An 18,790-nucleotide genomic window follows, 5' to 3' on the forward strand; every position below is an offset into this window, starting at 1 on the left:
TTAATAAATAGGCAACACTTTTCATCAGAATCTAATGACTTTTAAATACACAATTTAATAGAATTTACTGGATTTTACTGGAAGTTGTGTTTAAAAAATCATTAAATGGATACAAATTTTCCAATTTTTTTTCTCTTAATGTGGGCTGTTTGGTGGCTTGCCAATGGGCGACAGGATATCGCGATTCTAGCTGATGTCATCAGCCAGACGACAAGGACCAGTGGCTTCTGTTGCTCTGACGTTTTCGTCCTGGTTGCCTAAAGCCAAATTGAATAAATAGAAAATGTTTTTTTGTTGTTTGCCATCGCTCTAATGAAATTCTAACACGCGCCACACTTCAAGTAGGCGATGAATGTCTATCCCAGTGTGTGTGTGCCTTCTGTGTGTTTGTTGTGTGTGTGCTGTGTGTATTTTTTGTGTCTGGATATTGGTGAGCAGCTGGTCATAATGAGCCACTTGAGTGGCGCACACGCATGCAAAAAGCATTCGAGGCTAAAGTCGTTCTGTGGCCGTTCGGTGGTTCCAGCCAACATCATCATCTGACCTTCGACTAGAGACAATGCCACGGCTCGGGGAGAAACGGACGGCTGTGGCAAGGCCAGGATTCTGTTGTGTGTGTATGGGTGTGTGAATTGGTGGGTGTGGATGGGAAAGGGGAAGGGGGGACGATTGGCATGAGCTCAACTTCCTGTTGCTGGACCTTTTCGGCACAGGGGAAACAAAAAGCTAATAAATTAGTTACGCTCTGAAAAAAAGATTTATAAACCATTAAGCTTCGGATTTGTGATTTCGGCTTTGTGGAAGTATTTCACTCAATTCACCTTTACATTTTCTCTGAGTGTACTCGATAACCTCGAGCATTATGGTCCCACATGCTATGAAATTTCATTTCCGCTCCTCGTTTGCTGCATTGCCATTGCCAAAACGTGTCTGCAACTCGATGTGTTGGCGGTCAGGTTTGAGTGGAAAACGCGTAGAGAGAGCATAACATTTTGCTGCAGCTACAGTTGATAATCATTTAACACTTTCCTTAAATTTTTCGCTCTAGATAAAAACCAAACGCAGTCGCCCAATGCATACAAATGAGCGGAGGAGCACGGGAGAGTCACGTAGCCAAAACAGGAGATCCGAAATAACCCCATCCCATGGAAAGGCGGAGAAAGGTGGCTCTAATTAAGACAGGCCTGGTCTGGTTTGGCCTGGTCTTGGCCAAAATTAATGGAACCCACGAGCGGCGGAGCGTTCTCGGTGTTCACACAAATTAAATTCCATCAAGTTTATTTGCTGTAAATGAGGCAGTGGAAGCCAGAAGGAGTGGAAGTGCTGGCCCTAATTTAATTTACCCACCCTCAACCCTTTTGTTGTGCACCACAGCCCGTGTTGCCATTTACCATTTGGAAGCGAAAGTATAGACCTTAGACACACCTACACTTCTACACACAGATGCTAAATCCGATTCGTTCGATTTCAATTCGTTACATTTTCCACGTAAATAGTCATTATAATTATTATTAAGGTCTACGTTGATTTCTGCTGTCGAGCAATGTCACCGAAAAACCTTAAACGAAAAATAAAACGAAATTGTGAACATAAATCTAATATTTATTATAAAATCTTCATATTTGTGCATCTCGCAAATGCTATGATTAAAGAATTATAAAAAGAGACGATCCAGCAGAGGGCAAATCTATTAATTAGTAATTATTATAATGTGATGTTATATATATAAATCAATCGATAAACAAGAAACCTAAAGAAAATTAAACAACAACAAAAACAAAACAAATGAAATATACAAAAAATTGTTAACCAACGTAACAAATTTCACTAAGTAGATTTTTCGAATTAAATTTAAATAATAATAATTAAAAGTATAGCAAAAAAAAAAAACCAGAAAAACAAAATAACATTGCTGTATACACGAGATAAAAATGCGTTTTTCTACTAAAAAGAAAATATGTAAAATGATTTTTCAAGTTTAGATTACCCCATATACCTTATTATATAAAAACAAATTATACAGATATAAATTACAAATTCTATGTAAATGTTGTGCGTATATAAAAGCAAATTGTAGTACCCCACATTTGGAGATTTTTAGTTATTTATTATGTGTGTGCTATATCTTCTTCTATGTATAAAAAAAAAACAAAAAACCGCTTGGCTTCGTCTATCAAAAATTTTGGGCCTTAAACCACCCCAATTAAGCCGGGGCCTTGATGTTCTTCATATTACCCAGCATTCTTCAGATCAATATATCTATATACCCCGGGGGAGGGGGGCAACCCACACACTAAAGGTTATTCTATGTCTACGTGAATGTGTTCGTTTCTAAACTTGTAAAAAAGCACGCACCCCTCTCCGCTCAGACACGAAATGTTTGTAAAATATTGACAGAGAGAGTTAGAAGGACGATACGAAATTAACTTATAAAACTATAATAATACTTTCGGGAGTAAAGGAAGAAAACATTTTAGTTTTTCTACTTGAATCGCATTTCTTCCACTTTTCACTAATCAAATCAAATTTAAATGAGAAGTTCATACGAAGAATTGAATTTTGAGTCTCTTCAATCCTCAAGCTCAAAATAAACCCCAACAAAAGGATAATCTAATAATAATGAAGTTTATAGGTTCTATTATTTAGTTGTCTTGTTATTTATATGTTTAGCTATAATTTTTGTCTAATTTATTTATAAGTTTTGGCTCCGCAATAAATACAGACAATTTATATATAAATATATATTTTTATTATTTGTTTTATTTTCACATTTTTGATCCGTGAATAAAGGATGAAGAAAATAAAAGCTAAAAAATGGATAACAAATGAATTGCTAAATTTAAGCGCAAAAGTTCAATTAATAAAAATTAGAATTTTAATATTAACATAATTTGGAAAATATTTATATATACATATGCATATATATACAACTCTATATATGAATAATTAGTAACAAATCAAATCAATTTCCATAACAACCGCCAGATAAAAAAACGAAAAAATATTCTTAGTGACGAGTGCAGAAACACTCGTGCAATTGTACTTTAAAATTGAATAAAATTCAAAAAGCAAAAAAAACCAATGAACAGTGAAGGTGGATAAGAAAAGAGTGTAATGGAATGGAGCGCCACATGCAACTCTGTTTGCACAGGGTTGCCATCGACAACTTGAAAGCAGCCTTTAGAAGAGGGCAAGAGAACAGTCGAAACACAAGCAGACTCACTCACACACAAGGCTTGAGATCAACAGAGCGAAGGAAATAGTTTAAAGTAGAGTTGATTGATTAATAATGAATATTGATTATTATTGGTGAATGTGACGTGCGTTGGGAGCAGTAATTGCAACAATAATTCCAGGCATATCGAAGCATTTTTACTCAGCACTCAGACGACAGCAATCAGCGAAATCGGCAACCAAAACTGATGGCAATAACAAGCAAAAAAGAAAAACCAATTCGGGATCAGAGAGCGAAGACAAACAGGAAGATGAAGTACCCACACACAGAGATACACAAACACAATCACAATAAAGGACGAACGCGAACAAGTAAAACCTTAACGGGATTCACATATGTATATTCAAGAAGCAATAATGAAAGTATATTTCCAAGTATGATAAAAACAACCAAGAAAGTCAAGAACTAACATGAATAAATATTTATACATATATTTTAATTATAGTTACAAATTAGCATATATATAAATTATACATACATACAAATATATATACCGAAGATAGTCCAAATAATTTAGCAAGGAATGAAAACCGAAAACGAAGTAAAGTTTAATATTTACAAAATATTAAAATATCAATGTGCAATTTAACAAGCGTTTAAAACACCACACTGACACAGCCACACAAAATTAATGCTACACCTATATATACAGAAACATATGTAAACCGATTATAAACATTATATATGCGTATATAAAATGCCGATACGAAATAACGCTCCATTTAAAAACGAGAAGGCAAGCGACAAACTTAAGTGGCGAAAAACAATTTAGTTTTGTGTGCACACACGAACACCACAGTAAACCCTACTTAAAAGGAAATCAAAATTCAACTAACAAAAAACCACACGAAACGAAGCCGTGCTAAATGCTACAAAAAGCGGTTCAAGTCAAGTTTTTGAGCAAATACTCATAATTGTTAAACATGTTTAAATAATATAATAACAAAAGCAAAAAAAAAAAATTAAATTAAAAACAAACAAAAATCCGTAACAAAAACAAATTGCATATTACTATATATTTTCTCTCTCCTTAGACAATTTAGTTAATTATGAAAAGTAATGAAAAACAAACATTATACTTAAGTGTTAGTCTTATATATAAATAAAAATATGATTAATAAAATGAAAAAGAAAAGATAAATGCAGCAAAAGAAAATCATGGAACGCAGCCGACGAAAGAAATGTGAAGAGCACAGTAACAGCAAACAAGTGAAAATAATGGAAAATTTAAACCAGCAAAAAACAAAAACGAAATGAGAAAAACAAAACTTAAATTAAGAAATTAGATTTGCCTTTGTGTTAATATCAAGTGTGTTTCTTATTACCATTATAATTATTATTATTTTTTCATTTCCAATTGGTCAGACGTGTGAAATGATTTCCTTACATATTGATTGAGAAATAAAAATTATTAAACAAAAAAAGCAACAAATGGAGTTTTTCTATCTTTAGGGTTTACCACGACTTCGCATGGTTGTTTCCCAGGCTATATGATATGTCTAAGTATTTTGTAAACCCAACTTATTATTCGATTCACCTACAGGAGGATAGCTTATCAGTATGGAACCGGACTGCCACTGATATGACCAGTACAACACGTATCCGTGATACGTTACGCAGGATATTAAATATACCTCTAACAACGGCAATGGAGTATAAGATACACTGTGATAGCCTTAAATATGTTTCAATGTAAGTACGCTACTTTGATTAGGATATATGAATAGTAAAAAAACATAAATCACACTTTAGTTTTTGAAGGATGTGTAAAATAGTTCTATGTTTTAAGAACTCCGTTCCACTTAACAAGTATTTCGAAACATATAGACAAATTTTTGCTTTACTTATCCTAACTTATCTGATAATCTGAATACAACCTGTACCTTACGCAGGCCAAGGCGTCGAATTCGAAAGATGGGGAATCTGTTTAATCGTAATCGATACTCGTTCAATACAAGGAATGGAAGATCATGACTAAAAAAATTCAATGTGATTTTGCATAGCATTAATTATATGGAAAGGGAATCGGGTTTCGGCATAGCCAGCTTGCAATTCACTAAACACGTAATATTCTTCTCTTATTTTGCAGTAATAAAGGCCCATTGAAAAGCTGAAATTCAGTGAATAACTATAAACAAAAGAAAAACAAAAACAATAATTACACAAACAGATAATATATAAGTCGCTAGTGGAAGCAGCAAAAGTCACAAGTTCATCGACAGCACAGACAAGAGAAACCGAAACCAACAGCAGTTAGCACAAGGAACCATCGTGGACACACTGGAACACATCATCCCCATCGGAGCCGAACCCACATCCTAGAAAGCCGTATCAACAACGATGGCGGGAGTGGCTCCCAACTCGGCCATTTCCGCCTCAGAAATCGAACATTAAATCCATAGCAAGGCAAATTAATATTTAAGCGCTAATGAGACAAATCTTTGTATTTTAAACGAGTTTACAAAGTGTGTGTATATATGAAACGCCATGAATATGTTAGTTTGTATGTATAAAGTTTACATTAGGCATTCCCTATTAAAGAAAATTAAAGTCCCTTAACAACTGCCTGATACTGAAGCTACTAATCTGGCTGAATCAATCTTAGTTTATTTTGTATTAATTTATCGAACCTTATCTCTTAATCAACCCAAAGCGATTGGACCACCTCTTGTATTGTAGCCTTACTGATTATCGCCATAGCCGGCAGGCAGCCAACACACAAGATAACGAATCAATGAAACTGACACACTAACTAGCCGATACTGTATTTATCTGTTTGCAATGATTATTTTAAATTAATGATACAAACCGAAACTGAATAATCAAATTGTTTGTTTTTGTTCTTGAAGAAATACAAAAAGTTTTTTACGTGAAGAAAAAAAAGAGAAAAACTAAAAATTGAAACAAAAAGCAAAACCCAGTTGTTTTACATATACCCAAAAGAGATCAGAGAATCACCGGCACCTTCACTCGAACCATAGCCTCACACATCCCAAAATTTATCTATCCCGTTAACTTCCTCCGGTACAGTACAACCAACGCAAGTCCAAATAAAGGAACCTATTAAAGTTGCTGAAAATATTTTCAAAACAACTTTGTGAGTTATCATTCTTTGGAGTAAGTATGATTGCCAGATAAAATGAGTCCAGTTGGATACGAGATTATACAGTTACTGGGTTTATTTATTGGAAATTGAAAAGCTCGAGCTTTACATTAAAGTTACTTCTAATGTTTAATGTTAATCCGATTGTATTCCTAATGTTTATATGTCCTCAAACGATGTCAAGTCCATGATATAAACATTTGATACGAGACAATCGCCTTCCTGAAAACGAAAGTGAAAGAATGTTAATAATCGTTTTCCAATAGACCACTTAAATACATACCCCAGGGGTAATGCCCACAAGGGCATCGGCATGGCCGTAGAACTCCTCCTTCAAGGAGATTACGATGGTCTGAAGATTAGTCGTGTGGTCTCTTATGTACGAAGCTACTTTGCCAATATTTGTGTTGTCCAAGGCTGCATCTATCTCGTCGAGCACAAAGAATGGCGCTGGATGATAGCTAAAGAAAAAAACAATTTTAAGTTTAGATTTTTTACTATTTTATCAATTAGTTTAGCTAACCTGTGAGTGGAGAAGAGCAGAGCCAAGGCAGCGATGGTTTTTTCACCGCCACTCAAGTTGTTCATGGGCTGGAAACGTTTGCCGGGCGCAACACAATTGTAGTTAATACCATCCAAATACGGTTCTTCGGGATTATCGGGACCGATGTAAGCCTGTGCCGCCTCGTTGCGAGCCAACTTTTTATAGATGCCATCGATGGCATCCGATATGTGCTGACAGCAGGCAACGAACCGGGAGGAGCGCTCATTTTTAACCCGCTCGAAAGCAGCCTTTGCCTTCTTAGCCTTTTTCCGCGCATTCTCAAACTCTTCGTTGGTAGATTGCACCTTTTCTGTCACGGCATCAAGTTTCTGCAGGGCTTTCATGTTCGGCGTCTGTATGCGCTCCAGCACATCCAGTTTACTTTGCAGATCCTTTTGAAGCATTTCATGGGTTTTTTTGAAGGCGGAGTCATCCTTGAGCTTGGAAAACTCTCGTGGTAGTGATGAATAATCCACCTCAATACTAAAGATGAAGAATTAAAAATGTTTGTTTTATACAGTTTCAAGTTTATAATTTGAGAACCTACAGATTATCCATTGCCGTAGATGTGGAGGCCATATCCGCATCGCTTTGTCGCACTGCATCGTCCAGCGAGCCACGCAACAAAGGTACCACTATGCAATCGGTCTATGGTGAAAGAAACCTTGTTTAAAGAGTTTATGATAAAACGTAATTTGACTTACTTTCGCTTGCAAAAGAATGTTCTGGCGTTCGTTTTTCTTCGCTTCAATCTTGGACTCCACCGATGACAAATGGCTTCCCACGTTGTGGATTTCTTTGGCCAGGTTCGCAACATCCCGGCGAGCTTTGGATATGTCTTCCTCCATGTCGTCCACGGCTTGCTTCTTGGCCTGCTTATCCTGCTTGAACTTTTCCATTTTCTCCTTGTCCTCATCGATCTCCTTTAGATAACGCGCCTCAGCTGTTTTGAGTCCCTCCAGAGCATCTTCCTCATCCTGCACGCTGCGTTCCCAACGCTCAACGTTCTCTGCAAGCAAGGGTTTGTATTGGTTCTATTTGTATGGTTCGTAATACTGACTTTTTGTGTCCTTCTGCTTCTCGAAGTCCAGCTGCGAGTTTATGGAATCTATCTGCTGCTCGAACTCGGCCCGCTTGCGTGCCCGCTCCTGCTGCATGACCAGCTCCCGTTCCTCATACTGCCGGATGTTCTTTACACCCAAGCGACGGCAGAAATTCGCATATACTTTGTCCTCCACGTTGTTCATGTTTTCTTTAATCTCCTGTATGTGCTCCTCGCGGTTTTGCATTCGTCGCTCGATCTCACTGATCTTGGGCTGCGGAATTATGAAGAACAATTATTTATTGTTAATATGATTTAATTCAAAGCCAAACTTACCCCAAAATCATCCAGCTGGGTTTGAACACCTTGCAACTGGTTGTCATACTGGGCAATTGACTTTTTGGAAGACTCCAAATCCACCATACTATACTTGAGACGATTCTCCAGGCCCTTGATCTGCGACTCCACAGTGGCAAGCTCACTTTGTTTGCGAGACTTCTTCACAAGTTCCTTAAGCTCTTCTTGGAGGCGTTCCTTCTGCATCTTTAGCTGTGCCATGTGCTTCTCGTCCCAACGTTTGGCTTTGCGCGCCAAATCATGACTGCCGCCAGATATGAGGCCGGATTTCTGGTAGAACGTTCCATCCAAAGCCAGAGCATCAAACCGCGATCGATCGATCTCGTAGGCCACCTTCATGGCGTCCTCGGGAGTTTCGCAGACTAGTGCGTTGCCAGTGGCAAAGAGAACGGCTCGTTCGATCTCCTGTGGCTCGAACTTGAGCACATCGAAGACCAATCGCACATTGCGCGGTTCGCTGATGTTGCGGAGTCGCTCCTTCAGGGGCTTTACTTGCAGATAATCCAAGGGCAAAAAGGTTTCCACTTCCAGCATTTGCTCTTTCAAGATCTATTCGAGAATTTAATGATTAGATAGTGGTAGCTACTAAGTAAAAAGGTTACCCACCTGAATGCAGTGGCGCGCTGTTTTCTCTGTATCCACAATAATGGCTTCCATGAACTTTCCCAGCACTTTGGTGACGGCGACGTTATAGCGCTTATGCGTGGGCTGACACATGTTGATCATACGGTCGTACACTCCGGGAACCTGCTTCTTAAACAGCTCAACCACCTCCTGCTTCTTTTTCCGCCGCGCATCCTCGTGCTTGTCACTCTTGGCATCGCCTAGTTGGTCGCGCACGTTTTCCAGCTCGCGTTGCTTTTCGGCAATCTTCTCCTTCGAGCTACCAACATCTCTACGGAGCTCGTCTTTGATGCGGTTCTGCTCCTCCAAAGCTGCCTGGGAGGATTTTATGTGGTCCATCAGTTTGTCTCGACGCTTCACAGCTTCCTCACGCTGCAGAGTGAGTTTCTTGAAGGATTCCTCAACGGAGGCACGACGATTTGTCTCGCCATCGAGCGTGTCCTGTTCGGACTTCTGCTCCCGGTTAACCGAGTCCAGCTCGGAACGGTACTGAGTCGCTGTGGCCTCCGCTTCCTGCTTAAGACGATCGTACTCCTGCACTAGGCCTTCCTCCATGTTGACACTCTTTCCCCGGCGCTGCGATTCATTCTCGATCTCATCCTCAAACCTTTTTTTTAGAGCCTCAACATCGGCCAGCTGTTTCTCAAGCTTTCGTATATCTGACTGGTGGGCATTGTCTGCCTCGCGGGCTGTCTCCAGAGTCTTTTGCAGCGAAGCGAGCTTCTTTTTGCAGTGGGTAACCTTCTCCTTTGCTTTGATGTATAACGGCCGGCGTTTGTTCATCTGTGTTTCAAACTCCCGTATTTCCTGATCGATTTTAGCCAGGTCCCGCGTTATCTTTCCAGCGTCCTTCTTTTTCTCGCGAAGGATTTCATCGGCGGCTTCTTTGCGCTGTTCCACAGCCTTAACCTCTTGCTGTCTCACTTCCAAATCACTGGTAAACTTGCGAATGTCTCTCTCGACGTGGAAGAGCCTGAACAGCTGATACTCCACTTGTTTCTCATTCTGTAAAAGTGATAATTGTTAAAAGTCTGAATTAATTTAGTGTAAGAGCGGGGCGTACGTATTCGTTTTGGAGGCGAGTATAGCGATCGGCTTCCATTTTCTCGTGCTTGGCCTCTTTGCGTTCCGCCGCAATGCCCTTCTTCTTTTGGTAGGTGAACTGCGTCTCCTCCTCTGCCACAATCATTTCCTGCTTTAATCGGTTGTAATCATCCTTGAGCAGGCCAGAGCTAGAAAAGTAGAATAAAGTTAAGATACAAGCAGTTCCTGGTTTTTGAGCTCATTAGTTACCCGCTGATTTCCTCAAAAAGAGCCGTGCGTTCTTTGGGTGTCTTCATGGCAATGTTTTCTACAGCACCCTGAAACACCAGGAAGTTCTTGGCCTTGACATTGATACCGATCTTTTCCAGCTTGTTCAGGTAAGTGCTGCTCGAGACGCTCTAAAAATTAAAAGGAGATTAGGTGGGCTGCTAAGAATTGTATATTGCCTATCGGAACAAACCTCTCCGTTGATGCGGTATTCCGAGGAGCCGCTTATGACCGCCCGCTGGAAATCCATGTGCAGGTCCTGATTGAGCACAAACTTGGCCGTCACATAGCAGCTGCGGGAAATGGGCTTGCCAATGGAAGAACCGTGAATCAAGTCGTTGAGTCGCTTTACACGTAGACTGCTGGTCTTTTCGCCCATCACGAAACTGATGGCATCCATGAAGTTCGACTTTCCGGAACCATTTGGCCCAATAACCGCGTTGAACTGCTTCAGGGGACCCACAACTATGTGACCGCGGTAGGACTTGAAGTTCTCCATTTCGATGTACTCCAGAAAGGCCGTCTCGTCATCCGGCTTGCGAACGGGCGCCGCCGCCATCCTCTGTGACACCTCGTCATCTTCGTCGGCCATTCGCACGCTCCGTTGCCAATTAATTTACGTAAAATAACAATAAGAGCGCGAAATTAATTTTTTTCGCTAGAAAGTATCAAGACGCTAGAGATGGTAAGGTGTGGAACAAAACTATCGAATAAAACTCGAGAAATATTTTATGTGCATATCGATATATTTATAAATCATTTATTTACATTTTACGTAAAATGTAAAACCGTCAAATTACTCGGCGCTTAATTTAAACTGTTCAAACATTTTTTTTGTTAAGTTTTACCACTCCTTTTAAAATTATTAAACTTGCACCCCGCCCTGATGTTTGGTAATTTCAGGTGTTCGTAAAATGTCCACAGATTTAAGAGATGTGTTTAAACAAAGAATTTTTCTTAAAAGGTTCTGCAGGTTGCAACTTTTTTTTTTTAAGGATAAATATTAAAATACAAATCGGGCCAATAATAATGACAATAATAGTAACATGTTTTTAAAGTGTACATATTTCACGAAAAAATTGTACAGTGAAATCCTATTCTGCTTATCAATGATTACTGTTTAATTTTATTAAACAAGCCTTCTTCTGCAAAACCACTTTGCATTTAAAACGGAATATTTTTGTTAGATGACTAAGAAAATTGCATGTCTATAGATTTTAACCTGAGCGAAAAAATATCATCGAAAACAAACTGCTATACATATGTATTTCGCCAACAAAGTCTAAAGATATATGTTTGTATGCAAATATGTACGTATTTATACAGACGTCAATAAAGCAAATAAAAATTATCTAAAAATATGAATGGCTTAATGTATTTATACGAGTGCTGCCAAAAATAGCTGGCACACGGATTTATTTTTATTGTTCGAATCGAGTGCTGACCTACGGCAATAAAAAACCTATCCCTTGATTGTTCTTGAACTTTCTACTCCTTAAACTCTTACAATTTCCCCTGCGTGGTGTACACTAACTGTCTCGCTTACACTCACTAGAAGGGTCTCGAACACTCTACAATGCTCCACACTCTTCTAGTAGGGAAATCTCGTATTTTCCCCTTCCTGGCGCTGAGTATAAATAGCAGCGCAAATTTCCCAGCCGCACATTTGAAATCAAGCAGTCAAAGTGAAAACTTGAAACAAGCGAGAAAAAAAACGCAGTCCAAAGTGACGGTTGAGAAGTGAAAATTATTTAACAAGTGATCTGAAAATTGTTTAAAACGTCATACAAAATTAAAAATCACAAACCAGTTTTAAACTAAAAGGCTAGAACAAAAAAGCAACAAGATGCCAGCTATTGGAATCGACTTGGGCACCACGTACTCGTGCGTTGGTGTCTTCCAGCACGGAAAGGTGGAGATTATCGCGAATGACCAGGGCAACCGCACAACCCCATCCTACGTTGCATTCACCGATTCAGAGCGCCTAATTGGAGACGCTGCCAAGAACCAGGTGGCCATGAACCCAAAGAACTCGGTCTTCGATGCCAAGCGATTGATTGGTCGCCGTTTCGACGATCCCAAGATCCAGGAAGACATGAAGCACTGGCCATTCCGCGTGATCAACGACAATGGCAAACCCAAGATGAGCGTGGAGTTCAAGGGCGAGGAGAAGCGCTTCGCTCCGGAAGAGATCAGCTCGATGGTGCTTACCAAGATGAAGGAGACGGCCGAGGCCTTTTTGGGCACTACAGTTAAAGATGCCGTCATCACAGTGCCCGCCTACTTCAACGATTCTCAGCGACAGGCCACCAAAGATGCCGGCGCCATCGCCGGATTGAATGTGCTCCGCATTATCAACGAGCCCACCGCTGCTGCTCTGGCCTACGGCCTGGACAAGAATCTTAAGGGAGAACGCAATGTGCTCATCTTTGATCTGGGCGGCGGAACCTTTGATGTCTCCATTCTGACCATCGACGAGGGATCGCTCTTCGAGGTGCGCTCCACCGCCGGAGACACTCATCTGGGTGGCGAGGACTTTGACAACCGTCTGGTGAACCACCTGGCCGAGGAGTTCAAGAGGAAGTACAAGAAGGATTTGCGCTCCAATCCCAGAGCACTTCGTCGCCTTCGCACGGCTGCCGAGCGTGCAAAGCGCACTCTATCCTCCAGCACGGAGGCTTCGCTGGAGATCGATGCTCTGTTTGAGGGACACGACTTCTACTCCAAGGTGAGCCGCGCCAGATTCGAGGAACTTTGCGGCGACCTCTTCCGCAACACGCTCCAGCCCGTGGAGAAGGCACTCGCCGACGCCAAGATGGACAAGGGCCAGATCCACGATATTGTCCTGGTTGGTGGCTCGACTCGCATTCCCAAGGTGCAGAACCTGCTGCAGAGCTTCTTTGGCGGCAAGACCCTTAATCTCTCCATCAATCCGGACGAGGCGGTGGCTTACGGAGCTGCCATCCAGGCAGCTATTCTTTCGGGAGACGAGAGCAGCCAGATCAAGGATGTGCTGCTGGTGGATGTGGCTCCTCTATCACTGGGAATTGAAACCGCTGGTGGAGTGATGACCAAGCTGATCGAGCGCAACAGTCGCATTCCCTGCAAGCAATCGAAGACCTTCACCACCTACGCGGACAACCAGCCAGCAGTGACCATCCAAGTTTTCGAAGGAGAGCGTGCTCTGACCAAGGACAACAATGTGTTGGGCACCTTCAATCTGACCGGCATTCCGCCAGCTCCTAGGGGAGTACCCAAGATCGATGTCACCTTCGATCTGGATGCCAATGGAATCCTGAATGTTACCGCCAAGGAGCAGGGCACTGGCAATGCCAAGAACATCACCATCAAGAACGACAAGGGTCGCCTCTCCCAGGCGGACATCGATCGCATGCTCAACGAGGCTGAGAAGTACGCCGAGGAGGATGAGCGTCATCGCCAGCGGATTGCCGCTCGCAATCAACTGGAGAGCTATGTGTTCGGCGTGAAGGAGGCGGCCGAACAGGGTGGCGATCGCATCAGTGCGGCGGACAAGAGCAGTGTCCTGGAGCGCTGCAGTGAGACGGTAAAGTGGCTAGACAGCAACACAACCGCCGAGAAGGAGGAGTTCGAGTACAAGCTGAAGGAGCTGACCCAGTTCTGCAGCCCCATCATGACCAAGATGCACCAGCAGGGAGCTGGCGACGGACAGCAGGCTCCAAACTGCGGACAGCAGGCGGGTGGCTACAAGGGTCCCACCGTCGAGGAGGTGGACTAAGTCCAAAATCAGGAGTAAAACTAATGTAGATCTCATAACCAAAAATTCTCCTAGTTAAAATATGCTACCGAGTAGTATTTAATAAATATTATTTATGACTTGCCATAACTTATAAAATGTGTTTGCTTTAATGAAATTGAAGAAATTCATTTCCAGGCATCTTTTATCTTTAAAAAATTGGAGTTTGATTAGTAACAGAATATATATTTATTGATTTACAAACATTTACTTGGGCAAACCTTCTCGTTCGGCCCAATCTAGCCAAGATCCCTCGTAGTTCTTCAGGTTCCTAAAACCCAGAGCTGCAGCAGCTTCTGCGGCCTTGAGACTCCTTTTGCCGATCTTGCAGTGGAATATAATTTCCGTATCCGGTTTCGGCTTATCCCGACCGTATTTCGATTTAAAGAGCTGCTCACTGGCCGACAACTCCTGGCTTACCACACCTAGCGGAATGTTAATGCTGGCGGGGATTTGACCGGTCTCCTTTAGTTCATCTGGCTCCCGAACATCAATGAGTAACTTCTGCGGCTCACTGGGAAGTTTCTTGACCACGTCGTAGTCCACAATTCCAATTACGGGTGGTTTGCTGCTATAGAACCGCTGCAGGAGATTGTTTTGAGGATTCTGGGCAGTCTTCAGAGGGATCTGGGTTCTCAAGACCCTTAAGGCCGATATGCAATGTCTCATCGACATTTTGAGTATAATAAATGCTTTAATCCACCACAAAAATAAATTATTACGTAAAATCTCAAATAACAACAAATGAATGCCGGCTGTCAGCTGTTCACAACACTTTACTATTGCTTGGATATGGTGAGGTGAACTTGTCTGAAAGGTGAATTTCCATTTGGCGCGCTTTTTAAAATTAATAATATTGACTTTATAAAATGGAGGCATGAGTATGTTAAGTTATATACGTATAAAATTAAGTTCCTTTAAAGTCTATCTAAATTTAAACTGTACAAAATATTTTTGTCGCTTTGTTTTTGGTAAAAAGTTAACTCCATAAAAAAAGGTGTTCATGTTGTTATTGCATTCTATATTAAACCTCGTTTTAAATTACAATCGTAAAACCAAATTATCTCTTCTTTCTGTTAAAAGTAATGTTAAGCTTTTATACACAAATATTTCCAACACTGGCTTGATTAGAATTGGCGCCTGATTTGAACATCTCCTCTTGATTCCCCTAATGCCGGCTGACGCAGATTCCCATGTCGCAATCAAATCTGTTGCCAGGGCGAAAACTCAACCAACACTCGCAGGCTTCGTGGAGTGTGTGTGTCAAGGCCTGGGACCAAATCACCCGTCAACGCCTGATAAGTTCAACGAACAAGATTCCCGCCGGCAGGGCTTGATTGAATCAATTAAACGGAATGGATTGCGATCCCGGATTCGGGATCGGTCAAGTAAACAAACGGTGGGGGGGTACGGCATAAATGACTGGACATCTCGGCACGCGCTCGTCTAGCCAAAATGGAGTTGGTTACAGATAGCCCGATGGCATGTTTGGCATCCGGAAGACAAGGAGAGTGTGATCCCCCCGGTTGTTTATTTGGACAGATAAACAAACCCAAAGAGACGTAGTCTTTCTCAATAGACCGTAACGGGGGGTTCAACGACTGGCGATCGAACCGGTTACGCTTATCACAAGTCGTCTCATGATAACGACTAGCCCACCTCAACATTCGCTGTTCTACTTAAGAAGCGCGTGCCTAAATGAGTTAATTGATAAACGCAGTTGTTTTTCTCAAAGATATTTCGACGTTTTATTGTATAAAATATAAATCTTACGACTACAAAAATGGCAACAATACACAGTGTTAGCTTCGCAGGATGTTCACAAAATACATTTGCCTAGGACCCGAGCGTCTAATGCTAATACAACGAGTGATGTGAACGGATGGGTGACAGGACTTTGCACTGATTCGGTACAGGATTTTGGCTCTTTCACCTTTTTTCATTTTGAGCCAGCGATGTGGCCGAGTGACTCGCCCACGCGGATCTTTTGGCCAGCGACGATGTCAAACTTGAAGTTCTTGGGGGCCTCGAAAAGCAGGACAATGGTGCTGCCCATGTTGAACTGTCCAACCAGGTCGCCTTTGTCAAACTTAGGCGCCGTTTTGGGTTCCTTGTCGAGGACCAGTTCGTCATACTCGTAGGTGCTGCGCGGATGTTTGCCAACTTTAAGACCATTCCAGCGGTTCGTCTTGAGATCGGCATCTATGAAGATTTCGACGGATCCCACGTTCGTGGCTCCGACAGCGGTGTAGGAGAAGAATCCGTGCCTCCACTGGCCCATGTACAGTACACGTTCGTTAAGGCAGAAGAGACCAGGCAGCCATCCGGCTACTTTGGGACTTACAGAGAGCAATTCGCCGGAGAAATGACGACGGATGGTGGGCTCCCAAGCGGCAGGTGAGTGGAATCGGTGGTAATCTCCAGGGGCCAGGTATATCACGCACTGGTAGAGCTCCGTGGACTCGTCGCTCTTCTTTTTCAGGGCCTCTGCATAAGAAACACCTGATTTAGCCTCTTCGACAGTCTGCAGTGGTCCCAGGAAGTCCTCGATGCTGTAGCTCACGCCTTTGACCTGTTCGATCAGCGAATCCGAGGCACTGCCAAAGTGCAGAACCTTGCCATCGGCGGGCGAGACCAAAGGAGCGTGCTTATCGATCGGCCGGACACCCTCCCGAAGTGGCCTAGTGAAGAACTCGGCCAGACTGTTGTAATGCTCATACTCCGGATACAGAGCCTCACTCAGATTCACATTGTACGTATTGGAATACCAGCCGTATACGTATGGACGCAGACTCGGTGGCAAGTAGCAAGCGGCCAGCCAGCCCCAACAGCGACTGATGATCCGTAGCGGCAGGGAGCAGTAGATGCGCGACTGGAGCTCGGACGCGGTACGGGGCTGGCCGCTCCGGTCGCAGCGCTGCTTCTGCAGCTGCCACTCGATGGCGCCGAAGACACAAATGCCCATGGGCGCCCAGCGCAGCAGGAAGCTAGTCCAGCGTGAGATTAAGTTGCGCCGGAGCTGGACCAACTCCTGGCCAGAATTGGGGGGTTGTTTATGCGGGCGGCGATGGTGGAGTTGTGCATCCTTGGCAGAGTTTGTAGCGAACTGCCGGAAGTGTCGGGCCGTGGGCAAACTAGCGTTTTGTGCCTGCGGCTGGGGTCCTTTGGTTGTCAGCAGCTGGAGTTGCGTCGGCTGGTGCTGCTGCTGCACCACCTGTCTGAGATTGCCGGCCTTCAGCAGGAAGCGGCCACGAGGAACGAAGTAGGAAACCATTGTTGCTGCTTTGGATTGCTCTTGCTATTGACAAATCGCAGCCCCCACCGCGCTAATCACGTAATCACGTATATGTGCTCAGATAAATATGGCACGATGTGGTCTGGTCTCGGGGCTTCGGCTTCTGTTTTTGTTTGTTCAATCTGGCGCGTTTAATTCGGCTGGCTTTTAAGTGACTGAGTGGGCGGCGCTTAATCCGCAAATCGAATAATCCGGACTAGGGCCTAGGAACAGATGCAAAACAATAGCAAACACTCGCATGCGATTCGGAATTCAAATATGTGTTGTGTGGGAACGGAGGATTTCTAGATGGTTCAATTGTTGCTTCCGTATCGCTGTGGTGCCTGCAAGAGACTGAAAGTTTTCCATGGGTCGGCAATAGCGAAGAGGCCACAATGTGACCACCGCCAGTGCTGCCAGCTGATATAATTAGCTTTTAGTAGCTAGTTAATGTACGCCGCAATCTGAACTGTCTATGCGTTGATAAAAACATTACAAAAACAAAGTCTCCCCCTTAAAAAAGTCTGGTTTCTTCGTGTTTTTTTTTTTTTTTTTTTTTTGCTGATTTAAGTGCAAATCTCTATCAGTTTCTCCTCTTAGTTGGTTCTGTTTCCTATGTTTTTTTTCCTTCTTTGAAGCTCTTTGCTTATCATCGACTTTGGCGTGCGACAACAGATTGCGGAAGCCAATGTCCTTAACCTTTAATTCTTTGACTGGACGTGGGGTACGAAATACGTCATTTCACAGCTTCAAATTCCAAACAATTGGCGTATCATTTTTTTATAATTTGTTTGTTTTTGATGACCTAATCTAAACGAGACAACTACTTGAGAATGGGAAAAGATGTTAGCTTTTTGAACTTCAAAAAAGCGTTACTTTCTTTTATGAGAAATATTTAATCTGTTTTATTATTTTTATTTAAATAAAATTTTAATTTAATTAACCAGCCAACTAATAAACAGTATATGTTTTTCTAAAAACTGAGTTCGGCTTTCAATTCCAAGCTAGTTTGGCAGCACTGGCGACGGCACAGCGTCTGTTTTGTAGCTTACCAAAACAAACTAAAAGCGCGAGTTCTATGTTATCAGCGGGAATAGTGGTCAAGGCCCGAGGCTCCACGGCACGCGTAAGACTCTTCAAATAGCCAATGTTTTTGTTTAAAACTGGTTTTTAGTGACTTTTTTCTTTTTTATTGTCCCGCTTGTTGTCGGTGGACAATTCTTGATCCGATTACTGCGCCATTTTCCTACTCTCTTTTTCTATCGAAGTGGCAGCCCTGGCAACAGCTGCCAACAGCTGATTTGTTTGTTTGTTTTGAACTTAGTGGAATTTATAAATAATAGAGAACAAAAAGAATTGGAATGTCCTAGATACACGAGCTTGAGATTCTGACGTTAGGAACCGAAGCAAATGATCCTTGGAGGCAATTTTTCACTAAATTCTTTCTTGGTACATGGTGGTACGTTTTAAAAAAGTTTGCTGTGTTTGGGCTTGCGTACCGGCTAACAGTACAGAAACAAACCAT

The 18,790-nt window shown here is 42.2% G+C and overlaps 5 protein-coding genes across 7 annotated transcripts in view; 2 read left to right on the forward strand and 3 right to left on the reverse strand.

The window, feature by feature from the left end:
- The window catches only part of LOC108091958 (eukaryotic translation initiation factor 4E type 2), a 46,164-nt gene extending 39,885 nt beyond the window's left edge, over positions 1 to 6,279 (forward strand). The window contains exons 3-4 of one of the 2 annotated variants that reach the window (XM_017191355.2): positions 4,779 to 4,927; positions 5,325 to 6,279. In XM_017191355.2, the coding sequence (XP_017046844.1) occupies positions 4,779 to 4,927; positions 5,325 to 5,349 (174 nt within the window). In that variant the 3' untranslated portion in view covers positions 5,350 to 6,279. The other variant, XM_017191354.1, reaches the window with a different exon arrangement.
- Positions 6,280 to 6,389: 110 nt separating this feature from the next.
- LOC108091953 (structural maintenance of chromosomes protein 1A) lies at positions 6,390 to 10,899 on the reverse strand. Its single transcript, XM_017191350.1, has 11 exons — positions 10,410 to 10,899; positions 10,199 to 10,347; positions 9,969 to 10,137; positions 8,888 to 9,910; positions 8,261 to 8,830; positions 7,943 to 8,198; positions 7,587 to 7,891; positions 7,430 to 7,530; positions 6,862 to 7,365; positions 6,622 to 6,799; positions 6,390 to 6,560 (listed from the first exon to the last, which is right to left on the reverse strand). Exons 1-11 carry the CDS (start codon positions 10,806 to 10,808, stop codon positions 6,498 to 6,500), a joined length of 3,717 nt encoding a protein of 1,238 aa, XP_017046839.1. The 5' UTR covers positions 10,809 to 10,899; the 3' UTR covers positions 6,390 to 6,497.
- A 969-nt stretch (positions 10,900 to 11,868) lies between these two features.
- On the forward strand, positions 11,869 to 14,085 carry LOC108091996 (heat shock protein 68). The gene has a single exon (XM_017191421.2). It carries the CDS (start codon positions 12,063 to 12,065, stop codon positions 13,971 to 13,973), a length of 1,911 nt encoding a protein of 636 aa, XP_017046910.1. The 5' UTR covers positions 11,869 to 12,062; the 3' UTR covers positions 13,974 to 14,085.
- Positions 14,028 to 14,768, reverse strand: LOC108091999 (rhodanese domain-containing protein CG4456). The gene is made up of 2 exons (XM_017191425.2): positions 14,203 to 14,768; positions 14,028 to 14,140 (listed from the first exon to the last, which is right to left on the reverse strand). The coding sequence occupies exons 1-2, from the start codon at positions 14,664 to 14,666 to the stop codon at positions 14,137 to 14,139; spliced, it is 468 nt and encodes a 155-aa protein (XP_017046914.1). The 5' UTR covers positions 14,667 to 14,768; the 3' UTR covers positions 14,028 to 14,136.
- A 946-nt stretch (positions 14,769 to 15,714) lies between these two features.
- Positions 15,715 to 18,514, reverse strand: LOC108091997 (phosphatidylserine decarboxylase proenzyme, mitochondrial). 2 transcript variants are annotated; one of them, XM_017191423.2, is made up of 2 exons: positions 18,318 to 18,514; positions 15,715 to 17,609 (listed from the first exon to the last, which is right to left on the reverse strand). In XM_017191423.2, the coding sequence occupies exon 2, from the start codon at positions 17,263 to 17,265 to the stop codon at positions 15,931 to 15,933; it is 1,335 nt and encodes a 444-aa protein (XP_017046912.1). In that variant the 5' UTR covers positions 17,266 to 17,609; positions 18,318 to 18,514; the 3' UTR covers positions 15,715 to 15,930. The 2 variants fall into 2 exon arrangements, with proteins under 2 accessions (XP_017046912.1, XP_017046911.1); XM_017191422.2 differs by having other exon boundaries at positions 15,715 to 17,619.
- Positions 18,515 to 18,790: the final 276 nt, after the last annotated feature.

Source organism: Drosophila ficusphila, unplaced genomic scaffold (assembly GCF_018152265.1).
Source record: "Drosophila ficusphila isolate 14025-0441.05 unplaced genomic scaffold, ASM1815226v1 contig_791, whole genome shotgun sequence".
NCBI lineage: Eukaryota > Metazoa > Arthropoda > Insecta > Diptera > Drosophilidae > Drosophila > Drosophila ficusphila.

Bases quoted from the DNA above. Each gene is read 5' to 3' on its own strand.
- LOC108091953 (XM_017191350.1), bottom strand. From the start codon at position 10,808: ATGGCCGACGAAGATGACGAGGTGTCACAGAGGATGGCGGCGGCGCCC. The intron at 10,138-10,198 runs GTAACTAATGAG...CTACTTTTCTAG, and splicing joins CTTTTTGAGGAAATCAGCGG to CTCTGGCCTGCTCAAGGATG. The intron at 6,561-6,621 runs GTATGTATTTAA...TTTCGTTTTCAG, and splicing joins TTGTGGGCATTACCCCTGGG to GAAGGCGATTGTCTCGTATC.
- LOC108091996 (XM_017191421.2), top strand. From the start codon at position 12,063: ATGCCAGCTATTGGAATCGACTTGGGCACCACGTACTCGTGCGTTGGT.
- LOC108091999 (XM_017191425.2), bottom strand. From the start codon at position 14,666: ATGTCGATGAGACATTGCATATCGGCCTTAAGGGTCTTGAGAACCCAG.
- LOC108091997 (XM_017191423.2), bottom strand. From the start codon at position 17,265: ATGGTTTCCTACTTCGTTCCTCGTGGCCGCTTCCTGCTGAAGGCCGGC.